General features: G+C 36.6%; 1 protein-coding gene across 4 annotated transcripts in view; it reads left to right on the forward strand.

Annotated features, from left to right (window-relative positions):
* Nucleotides 1-12,918, forward strand: part of PCNX2 (pecanex 2) — a 352,025-nt gene that overhangs the window by 198,488 nt on the left and 140,619 nt on the right. For all 4 annotated transcript variants that reach the window (XM_055147380.1, XM_055147381.1, XM_055147382.1 and 1 more), the window contains 2 exons: nucleotides 8,754-8,895; nucleotides 9,983-10,160. In XM_055147380.1, the coding sequence (XP_055003355.1) occupies nucleotides 8,754-8,895; nucleotides 9,983-10,160 (320 nt within the window). The remainder of the gene's footprint in view (nucleotides 1-8,753; nucleotides 8,896-9,982; nucleotides 10,161-12,918) is intronic.

Here is a 12,918-nt window from a genome sequence, read left to right on the forward strand (position 1 = left end):
ATAAATTTGAATTGTAACTAGGTAAAATTGACAGTATCTCATGGAAGTTCCTATATGAACAACTTATAACCTAGCATCTCCACACCCAGATTCACAGAACTGTATACATGCACAAGAATGTTCAAAGTAGCAATATTCTATAGTGGATGTTAACCTGGAAACTCACCATATGTCCATTAACAGTCTGGGCAAACTGTATGTTCAAATAGTGGATTGTTAGACATAAGTGAGATTCAACAAACAAATGCATATAAAATGTTAATGAATTTTTGTGTGTAAAGGATACAAAAATATAACAGCAAAATGAAAATAAACCCTTAGTCTCTGACAATAGAACTGAGGTTACCAAATCACAGAGAGAATGAGGAAAAGAGGATAGAGAGGGAACAAAATAAGATGAGACCTAGTACTGTGGTCAAGCAATATTGGCACCTTGTGGTAAGTGTTATGAAGTAACAACAAATGCCTAAGTATAAAAGCTAACATTATTGTAAACGATGTTATCTTAATAATACTAATGCTAATAAAGAATAGTAGATAGAACTCCAGAGTTTGGTCAGAGTAACTTTTAGGAGCAGTGTCTGGAAACTGTCAATATTTTTTGAGTGTGGAAGTCCTTGAGGATATTTTATAAACTAGGGACAGTCTGCACGTATGATTTGTGCTCAATTCCCTGCATAAGCAAGGTAAATGGAAAGATTTGTTTAAAATCCAGCAGGGCTTATTAGATATCAAATTAGTGTTGAATATAAGTAGAAAACTGATGGAAGATAATTTTCAAAAGATAGGAAATTGGTACTATCTTTTGGGTAAAATCATGGGTTGTTCATGGAAAGCATATATGCCATATTAAGGTACTTGAGCAACGTGGACTCAGAGCGGAGAACTATTAAAAGGCTATGAGAAACCAGAATACAATGGCTAGATTTACATTTGAAATCAATCATTGGTAGCTAGAGTAGAAAATCAGATATAATTAAATCTTTGCACTATGTGCAAATATAATCAGATGTGATTAAATCTTTGCACTATGTGCTATTTTTTTGCATTGGAGATTAAGGCTATAGTGGGGAAACCAGACAATAAATAAGTGCACATATAAATGAGCAAATGCAACATTGAGATACATTTTATAAAAAAAAATTCATTAAACTGAAGAAATTATAAAAGGAGCACATCTTTATTTTTTAATTCTATTATCTAATATTTTATTCTTGAGGTAGCTTTTGATGGGAGTGTTAGTTAATGTTTTTGCTCTTTATGTGCAAAGTTACTGCACCTTCACTATCACCAAAAATGTCAAAGACGAAGAAGCTCCACCATTCTGGGCTTTTTTCATTTCTGGCTCTCATCCCCTCCCCCCTCCCCCCACACATTTGGTAACATTAGTTCTTTTGTCAAAGTTCAAGAATTTGTTTTCACTGGATGCAGTCCATACAGACTGGAGCGATAGCACAGCGGACAGGGCGTTTGCCTTGCACGAGGCTGACCCAAGTCCAATTCCTCCTTCCCTCTTGGAGAGCCTGGCAAGCTATTGAGAATATCCTGCCCGCATGGCAGAGCCTGGCAATCTACCCGTGGCATATTCGATATGCCAAAAACAGTAACAAGTCTCACAATGGAGATATTAATGGTGCCTGCTTGAGCAAACCGATAAACAATGGTACAACAATGCTACAGTCCATTACCTTGCTTTATTTCTTTAAATACTGCATATGATCAAGATAATCAGGCAATTGTCCTCCTCTTGACTTACTTCCCTTAACATGGCACTCTCTAGTTCTATTTAAGTTGTACCAAAAGCCAGGATTTTACCTTTTCTTATAGTTTACTAGTATTCTGTTGTGCATATATACCATAGTTCCTTCATCCATACATCTGGTGTTGAGTATTTGACAAGTTTCCATGTCCTTGCTATTGTAAATAGTATTGCAGTGAACATAAATGTGTATATATACTAAATAGATGCCAAGAGTCATAGGGGAAAAGAAGAGAGAACAAAAGAGAATGCCCTACCACAGAGGTGGGGTGGGATGGGAGAGTGGGAGGGATACTGGGCACTGGTGGAGGGATATAAACAAAATGCAAACATGAAAGCTCATAAGTTTGTAACTTTAACTCATCGTGATTCACTAATAAAAAAAAGTCATAGGGGAATTTTAATCTTTGATTTCTTGAAAAATATCTGTACTATTTTCCATAGAGCCTGGACCAAATGGCAATAGTGAATAAGGGTGAAGGAGAATGTTTTCAATATGGTGTTTAATTAGAATATGATCTACCAAGGATATAATATTCGAGCAGAAATGTGAACAGAATGAGGAAATGAGTCGTAGAAATATCTAAGGAAGAGTATCCCAGCAGAGTAAATTTCATAGCAACTATGAAATTTCTAAAAGGGAACAAAGTTCAAACATTTATTATTGAGCATATTTATTTTAACATTTATTATTTTCAGAGGCTTACCAAGAATGAGTGCATAATTTTTTTCTTTTTTAAAATTTTTAAAAATCACCATGAGATGCAGTTACAGATTTACAAACTTTCATGATTACATTTCAATCATGCAATGATCGAGTACCCATCCCTCCACCAGTGCCTATCCTCCACCACCAATGTTCCCAGTATCCTTCCCACCACCTCCTCCCACCCCCCCACCCACTTCTTGCCTCTGTGACAGGCATATTCCCTTTTATGATTTCTCTCTCCTTTTGGGTGTTATGGTTCGCAATATGGGTACTAAGTGGCCATTATTCTACTTTCAGCACACATCTCCCATCCTGAGCGAGTCCTTCAAGCATCATTTATTCTCTATCTCAGCTACTTTTCCCCCCAGCACGTGAGGCTGACTTCCAAGCCATGGAGCAATGCTCTTGGCCCTTATCTCTACTATCCTTGGGTGTTAATTTTCCATTATGTTACTTTATATTCACAAATGAGTGCAGTCATTTTATGTCTGTCCCTCTCTCTCTGACTTATTTCACTTAGCATGATACTCTCCATGTTGATCCACTTATATGCAAATTTCATATCTTCATCTTTTCTAAAACCTGCTTAGTATTCCATTGTGTAGATGTACCAGAGTTTCTTTAACTAGTCATCTGTTCTCAGGAATGAGTGCATAATTAAGGAAAGTAGTTAACATTAATACCAAAAGGGTAACAAAGTGCCAAATCATTTAAAAGTCTTCTAACGCATTGTGAAAATCAGTAAAGTCACAGGAGGAGGCTAAATATCCTAATAGATATCCTAAAAATCAGTGTTTTAACAAATTTAAGTTTTGTATTTTGTTCAAACTCCAATGGGTATTGTTCATACAAACTGTTCCTTGCCTAGTGGAGAGCTAGAGTCACTTGAGAATCAGATCCCTTTATTCTTGTGAATTTATCATATTGGGATCGCAAATTATCCTTCAATTCTAACATTCTTGAGTCAGTTTAGAGAAGAGAACAGCATGTATGATCATGCCTTCAGGACTTAATCCCTCTATTTGGTAACAAAACCCACAACTTCTTCTCTTATGCTTCTAGCAGTAGTGAGTCATAATATTCTTCTAGATGTAAGAAATAGCCAATAACGGTAAGCTCTAACTGAGAAGGCACTGCTTACCATTGGCTCTGTACACATGGGGGTGCACATCTTTAGAGATTAGCTATATAAAATTGTTTGCCACAGATCTTCTCACAATTAGGCTGAATCAGACTATAATAGAATAGTAACCATCTTAAAAATCCTTCTGACTGCTGGTTAGATTATGAACTAGAGGTGTAGAGACATTAAAATGCAAAGGGATGTTTTAAGGAAGTTTCATTAGTCTAGACAAGAAATGATGATTATTACTTAGACCAAGGTGTTGGCAGCATAAGAAGAGCAATGTGATTTTCTATCACATAAATTTTGTAGAGATGATAAGATATATTTGTAGATTGTATAGTTAAGAAGTGAAAGAGTAGGAACAGAATTTTGGCCTGAGATCTGGATGATTGATTGGTACCATTCAATGAGATATTGTCCCAATCCTATCTCTCAAATGTCAATTAAACCTCTAACATAATTTTATCTCACATTGGAGACCATGTAAACCACCAATATTTTTAAATCATTCATTATTAGAAACACCATCCCTCTCAGAGAGCCTAGCAAGCTACCAAGAGTATCCTGCCCGCACGGCAGAGCTTGGCAAACTACTCGTGACACATTCGATATGCCAAAAACAGTAACAAGAAGTCTCACAATGGAGACATTACTGGTGCCCGCTCAAGCAAATTGAGGAACAACGAGACAACAGTGCTACTATAGTACCTTAATCTGTTCTACTCTAGTCTTTTACATAGAGCTCATTACCTATCACCTTCTAATATACTATACAGTTTGTTCACTCATTATGCTTCTTGCTCACTGTGAAATTAAGCAGCATTGGGCCAAGAACTTGTAAAGTATTGGATATTGTTTAGTCAGAACATAGTTAGCACTCAATAGCACTGTAGCACTGTCATCCTGTTGTTCATCAATTTGCTCGAACGGGCACCAGTAATGTCTCCATTGTGAGACTTGTTGTTACTATTTTTTGCATATCAAATATACCATAGGTAGCTTGCCAGGCTCTGCTCTGTGGGCCCAGTACTCAATAATAATGATTTATTTAATGAATAAATAGTGAACATCAGAGTAGAGTACTCTGTGTGACAATAGACTTTTACTCATTATTTTTGTTATACATTTAAGATATGTTGGTTTAATTGTTGAACATACTGGTTTTGAATTCAGAAAAGAGTTCTGGATGTAGTTATATATTTGGAGAATGTGATGGGTTTCCAAAGCAATGTTTAGGAGGCCCAGGGACACCTCCCAACAGTTCTTAGCCAAATGGGCCAGTTGTTCAATGTGAGGAGATGATGAAATGCTGCTGCTCCAGTAATCTTACAAGCAGCAGTTCCATTTGACCCAGCAATTTTACTTCTTGGTGTCTACCACCAGGAGGCAGGAAACATTTGTTCAAAAGATAATGCATACTATTATATGCACACTATTGTTCATTAAAGAATTTAGCACAGTAGCTACGATACGAATCAACCTAGGTGTCCAATGACAGATATGTATATAATGAAGGTGTGGTATATGTACACAATGGAATACTAAGCAGATTCAAGGTAGAATGAAATCATGCAAGTTGGATAGAACTGGAGACTGTCAGGTTTAGTAGAGTGTCAGAAACGGAATGGCCGATTTGTGGTATATATAATAACAAGATTAGAGAGCTCATGCTATCAAAGGGGTAGATCTACACTAGTGGTTCTTGAACTTAAGCGTGTATCAAAATCACTTCAGGGCTTGTGGAAACAGAGATTATACTAGACCCAGCACACGGATTAGTGATTCAGCATTTTAAAACTGAATCAAAAAATAAACATTTCTCACAAGTTCCCATGGTATATTGATACCTCTAACTGCATGTTTCTCAAAGTTTGGACTGAATATCAACAAAATTGGCATCAGCTAGGAGAGTGTTAACACTGCAGAATGCTTTCTCTAGTCCAGACCTACTGCATCAGATTATGTATTATAGTATTCAGATATTTATTAAATGTATTAAATTAATAAAACAGATTTATATTCTTATCAAAATCTCAGAATCACTGATTTAAGATCACATTTTCAGCCTTTCCTCTAGGTTATTCTTCATGCAAATACTATTGAAAAGTACTAACTTAGAATGATTTCAAGGTAGATAGTATGCAAGTATCAGTAACATGTTGACACAAAATCACTGATTAAATATAAAATTTTCAGCCTTTCCCCTAGGTGATTTCAACATGCAACTATTATTCAAAAGTACTAACAGTATGATTTCAAGGTACATAGTCTACAAGTATCATTAACATGTGTATGCAGGTGCATAACACCAGTGGATTACACTTGAATGTGGTTTAATTAACACAACTTGTAGCACCTTTGTCAATGTGTTAAGCAAAATAAAGAATTCATGCAAAAGAATAGGAGCTCGAAAAAGTTCAATTTGTGATATGCTATATTCTAAGATTTCTTTGGGCTCTCAGATCAAACTATTCAGCTGAGTATTTAGATTCAGAGATCAAGAGAAAATTGAAAACATTTGTTTCTGATTTGAGTGTAATTAGTATGGAATGAATAGTTAAAATTATGACTTTTGGATCTGAACATGTAGCTCAGAAGTAGAGTAAACGCTTTGCAGATTTGAGGCTGTGAGTTTGACTCCCCAGACTTCCCCACATAATTAAGAACTGTTGTGATCCCTGGTGCCGCAACAAGTGTGTGATCTCTAATACACTGCAACCTAGTGATGCTCAGACCTGGCAACAATAACAACAACAATAGCAAAGGAGAATGAAGAAATTTTTATCAAAAATAATTTTTGAGTTACAGAGTTTGAGTATTTCAGCACAGGAAAATGAGAAAACTTACAAAGTTACCCAAGAAAAGGAAGTGACATAGGGCAGGAGAAGATATGCAATGGAAATGGTAAGCGTGATGTGAAATATTTGAGTACAGGAAAGTTTGGCAGGGATGAAAATCTAAGGGCCAAGAGAATTTAATAAAGGAGAGCCAATGATAATTTGTATCAAAAAATTGAATAAAATAGAAATGCGAAGTGTCAATGTTTTTGTCACTTCAGTGAGGTGCCATATGGCCTTGCTCTATCTAGTTGTTGGTCAGGATCTCCACAAATATACCCAGGAGTTTCAGCTGGAAATAGGAGATAAGAAGGTGGGATTGCCAGCCACTGATAAGCTTTTCAAGATACTTGGCTGTAGCTTTAACAGTCAGTCAGGAAGCTTGAGTGAACAATAAAGATGGGGCTGAAGAAATAGTACAGCAGGTAGGGTGCATCTGACCTTTAAATGCTTCTGAACAGAGTTAATGACCTTGAAGATCATTGTCAAATGGAAATTATACTTAAAGTCCATTAATTAAATCATGAAAAAACCCTTTATGCTTCAGATATATATCTAGATTTTATTGGTTATACAGGAAAAAAATTATTTATCTTATTTTAATATCTATGCCAGAAAACATACATTCAGCATACCCACTGTTGCAGCCTTACTCATCTTTCTTTTTCTCAAACTCATCTTTCCTGTTTTATTTGTCATTAAATTTTTTTCTAACATTGAGTTGTTATTATTTCCCATGCCAGGAAATCTTTCCACTCTAGTCTCACTATCCCTATGTAATTCATTCATTCATTCACCATTCCTATCTCATTCACTCATAGATTTCCTTCAAGTCAGATTTTGGAATGGCAAACACATATTTTAAATCACAGTCAGATGGCTTTTATATTTTTGAATCATAAGGACAGTATAGTCTTATACAGAAAGATAAACCACTAAAATAAGAAAAGTTTCTAATGTGTGTGGTATGTGTGGTGTTGTGTTGCTTCTTAAAATCCTTCACATACAGTCCCAGTGAAATACGTTGGAAACACTTCCATGTTCTCCTGTTCTTGAATGAGAGAACTGGAAAGAACAGCTTCTAATTTCCAAGGTCATGTCTGTGTAGTCAGTATGAACTGTTTCTCTCTTGTGAGTTGATTCCTGTGTATTTGGGAACATACATCTTAAATTATAAACTGTAGGAGAATACAGCTCCAAGAAGCTTTCCCCTGGGCAGTCTAAGACTTTGGACAGAACAGTATTTAGCTTATCTGTCTTAATTGTCCAGTGGTATGTGCCATTTGCTTTGTAAAGTAAATGGCAATGTAATTGGGGGAGGAAGGAGGTTAGGAATGAAGGGATTTGCTAGAGTGGCAGTGCGGGTGGGAAAGGCGATTGCCTTGCATACTGTCAGCCCAGATTCGATCCTGTGGCAACCCAGATTCTATCCTGTGTGTCCCGTATGGTCCCCTGAGTCTGCCAGGAGTGATCCCTGAGCACAGATCCAAAAGTGAGCCAGATGTAGCCTGGCTTAAAATCTATTTTTAAAAAGTTTTTGAGTTTGTGTACAATCCCACTCCACCTTCTACCTCCACTTTTTAAAAGTAAAAATGGAGAAAAACACTTCAGGTGCACATTCCATGTCCCTCCAACTTGAGGAAGAAAGCAGTAGAAATAAAACATGATTGATTTCCCTGTAACAGAGCTGGATGCTGTGATGGGTAGGCCCCATAAAGCAGAAGCTCAGAAGATGAAGTTCATAATCTCGCATAGTTGTTGCCAGAAACTGAAGCCCAGCTCTGCCTGACATAATTCCTTAGTCCTTTGTAAGGAGTAACTCAGTATTTTGGGGGCCTCCTTTGTGGTGAATGACCTAAATATAATATTTATAGTGATGCATGTGGGGGATCAGCTTTCTCTATTTGCCCAGGGATTAGATAGGGAATTGAAGGATGAAATAGGAAGAGTGGAGAACCAGAAACTAGCTCTAGAGTCAGAAGTGTCTAGACTAAGAAGGAGTAGACTGGCAAGATTTTCTTCTTTGACTTTTTCATCTTTTTCTGCAATGACCTGGTGTTAAATACTATGTTGGTTCCAATAACACTTAAACATGGAAAAAAAATCAACCGACTTGAAAACCTGAGATCCTGGTCTACAATAGAAAGTATTATGTGTAAACTACACAAAATGCTGAGAATTGCTGCCTGGAAAGAAAATTGGTGTACCGTATGTAGTATTTGAATTTTTATAAAATGTTTTGAATTAATACAGTTTGTTATTAGATGCATTTAAGATACTTTGATCAGTAATTCTTCTAAGTGGTTTTTCTGTTTCTTTCAGATGTTGCCCATTTAATGTGGTTTGAAAGACTCTATGTATGGCTTCAGTGTTTTGAAAAATATATCTTGTACCCAGCAATAATTTTGAATGCCCTCACTATTGATGCATTTTCAATAAGCAATTACAGGAGACTTGGTACTCAGTAAGTAGTGTTTTATTCTCTTTATGTTTTGGATTGTGATGTTTTTAAATTCTAGTCAATTTTCTCTAAAAAAGCTGTAGCATAAGCCAACTTAAATCTACTAATTATAAGCCATGGTGATCTTTTACTCAAACTCACTAGAGAAATACAGTTATTGTAAAGTGACTGGGTGCAAATGAATTTAGATCTGCTTGAAATAATGTTTTGAATAAATGTCAGGAAATTTGAAAATCATCCTGAAAAAGCACAGTCAGTGAGCATTAATAAGATGACACAGTGTGATCCAGGTTCCTGGAGCTTGTTCTGTTATGCTTAAATCTGTATGAATTTACTTGTGTCATTTCATTTAGGGTAATTCTCTATTATTTTTGTGCTTTATGGAGGGGGGAGTTAATCATTGTTATTTGCCATCTCTGCATTTATCAGGAGAAGACTCAGAATTTAAAAAATGGAGCATGACTGCTTCATGGCATCAGGAGACCCTTTTGTTGTTTGCTTTAAAGGGGAGGCACTCCAGTGTACAGGGATTATTTCTGGCTCTATGCTCATGGATCACACTTGGTGGTCACAAAATTAATTTAAATTATGAACACTGAAAATAAGGGAAAACATAAACTATTGGTAGTTAATAGGTAAAATTTTAAAATGACCTTATTAAAGTACTGAGTTTTTTCTTTTGTCAGAAACTACATGTCTATTATTGCATCATCTTCAGTAAGATTTTTTTGTGATAAAACAGTATTCCCTGAGGAAGACGTTAAAAGGGGTCACAAGCTCTGGGTTTTTCTCACTTGGGGTCAAGTTTTCTGTGAAATCTGTCATTGCTGCAGTCCTTCACATAAGCCCTCCAGGAGCTCTGGGTACTACGTCTCAAGGCTCTAAATGCCCTTGAGACTATAGACAAGATAATAAAACTCAGACTCAGTTTCTTTCACTCTCAGAAATGGAGAAAAACAGGGTTCTCCCTTTTGAACTTTGTTTTGTTCGTTTCTAAAGGACACAGGCACAGTCAGCACTCAGAAATGCTTGTGTTATGACCAGAGTTTGCCCACATCATTGATTGCTTCTTTACTTTCCCTTTCAATAGCTGGGACATCTTTCTGATGATCATTGCTGGCATGAAACTGCTGAGGACTTCTTTCTGCAATCCCGTTCACCAGTTTATTCATCTGAGCTTCACTGTAATCTTTTTCCATTTTGACTACAAAGATTTTTCAGAGAGTTTCTTACTGGATTTCTTCATAGTGTCCATTTTATTTAGCAAGGCAAGTTATTAATATTTTCTACCTTTTTGAGATTTTTAGTACATTTTTAGTAAAGCATATTGAGTATTAAATTGTTTTCTTAAAAATATTATACTATGAAATTAAATTGACTTTCACATGTGTCTTATATTTCTGCTACCATTTTAGAAACATTTCCCATGGAATTTAAATAAGCCATTTATTTGCCCACAATTGCTAATTAAAATGAAACAACAATTGGTGAGGCTTAGAATTTTATGTCTTTGTCTCTTTTAACAGTCTCAAGATAGAACTTCCCAAGACCTCAAGATGGGCTAAGTTAAATTCATTATTATTAACTACGCATTTTTTTCTTACTTGCTAGCATTTTGCCTTGAGGTAAAATTTGAGAGCTGATACTCTAGATCAAGGTGTTTAGAGCATTGTGTATTATCAGTATTTCCTCTACTGTAGATGAAATACTATAGTTCTTTCTTCTGTTTATTTTTAATTAAATTCCATGACTTACAAAAATGTTCATAATAGTTGTTTCAACTCTCTGAAAATAGCTATTTCAGGTATTTCAACATCAATCTCATCATCAGAATAACCATCCCTCCTCCAGTGTCCCCTGTTTTCCATTCTCACAAATGTGACCCTTAGGAGGCACAAAATACTTTTTACTTTATATTACTTGTTACAACATATATCTCACAATGGTGTTACGAAAGTCATTGTCTGAGGATTTACTGAGCTATTTGGTACTTGGTGAGCCTTCTGTGTTACAGTTCTCCTTCACCGAGAGCTTTTTGGCTTCTATTCTGCTTTCCCGTCTAATTTGCTGTGCTCCTACTGGGGTCAGTACTGTGAGATCAGGAAGTGTTGTGTGCCCACATCGTGTTCCAGGAGCTATGGAACTGGGGTGATTCTACAGCTTGGTATCTCTTTGAGATTAGTTGTGGAGCTGTGAGGCTGGGCTGTTTACATGCTGGAAGATATTGGGTGTGGATGCGGTGCCAGGCTTCTTGCCTGATGGAACTTGATCCAGCCCATTTCTGTAAAGATCCAGAAGTCTGAGCCAGAGACTGAGCTTACCTAAAATAGTTAGCGCTGTAAATTCAATTCAAACAAATGGTGGAGTGATTCCTAATGTATAACAATGGAGAAAAGACTTCTTTGGATACTCTCCTGAGTGTTCTCTGGGGCTCATAATAGAGCTGAGGTTGGTAAATATAAATGCAGCATCATTTAGACAAGTTTTGATAAGCAAGCTCAGGAGCAACTCCTTTCATATCAGACTTCGTATACTCTCAGTTTAATAGAGCAGCCAGGGGATATCTGCTCTGAGATTGACCTGCCTACTGCCTTTCACCTTGGAGAGATACTTTTATAATATTATTTTTCTTGTTAGAAATTCTTTTTAAAAAATTTCTGCTCTTGGGAGCTGGGGTGTAGGTAGTCTCCCCAGCAGTTCTCAGAAGTGTGGGTGCCCCATCCAGCAATTCTTAGCCAACAGAGAATTTGATGCAGGGGACTGAGGATTTGATGCTCCTCTGAGCTTACAGTAGCTGGACATTCCAGGCTACCCTAGCACTGCTCAGGGGTCTCCAAGGTTGCACCCTGCAATGCTTCAGCAGCCCTATGTTACAGGGAATTGAACCTGGGTTGTGTTTTAATCACTGTGCTATCATCAGATTGCATGTTTTAATCTTTATTCATTATTCTTTTCTTCCAGTGAATTTCTCTTTGTTAGTTTTACATAACAACATTTCAGAACTCCCGTATCATTCTAAAAATGTCTCATTGTTAATTGTCATCACGCTACAATTTAATGTGCATTTCCTATTACAACTCTGGATGTAAGCTGATTTTTCAGTTACTGGATTCCCACTTTGCTGATACCATTTGTAGTTTGTTCCTTATTGTTCCTTCTATAGCTTTTTACATCAGAACCATAGATTTGGTCCTTTCCATACAAGAATTTAGTTAATGTTTGTATGAATTCTGTTAGTTCCTGATAAATTTCTCACGTTTTCCTAATAGTTCAAATCCTCACTCTGTATTTTCTTTTCATCATTGTATATGACTTTTTGTTACTCATGTCACAATTGTAAAATTGTGTCCTGTGATCTTTAAATAATCTGTGGCACTGTTATAAATAATGCTGCTACTCCTGTGGGTGAAAGCCTATTATCAATACAAAATGCACTGGGCTGGATTAGGATGAGTCAAGATGATGATTCTTAACTCTGACTCTGACATTTACATAGTGATAGTCCAGTACTTAGGTGTGACAAGATTTAATATTTCTGTAAAATAAGTGCTTAATGGGATATACTTTTCAAATATGGAAGAATTTTAAATGTTGTTGCAAATAGAAATAGAAAAGTTACACACCATTTGTGTGTACAGGAGCAGGCTGGTTCATGTTGATCTCTCCAATCAAATAGGAACCTACAAAGTGACATGTCCTCTTGCAATGCAGAGCATGACCAAAAACTGTAAGAGACTAGTAGCGAAAAATCTCAAAGAGAACAATTTCTGTAATAGGAAAACAAACTCATTTCTTGGAGCCCAGGTGTGCCTTCCCCATGGGGATGCCTTCTGGACAGCCGTGAGCAGATATCAGCTAAAAATGTGTAGCAGGACATGGACATCTGTGCAGAGAGGCTGCTGGGGTGACGAAAGAAGAATGAAACTCGCTGGCTTCTCTTTCCCTTGAGGATACTCGTTACCTTTCCATGCAAGACATGGAGGATAAAAATCTCACCAAAGTCTGAAAGCAATCTGTGAAAACTTG

Source organism: Sorex araneus, chromosome 9 (genome assembly GCF_027595985.1).
Source record: "Sorex araneus isolate mSorAra2 chromosome 9, mSorAra2.pri, whole genome shotgun sequence".
NCBI lineage: Eukaryota > Metazoa > Chordata > Mammalia > Eulipotyphla > Soricidae > Sorex > Sorex araneus.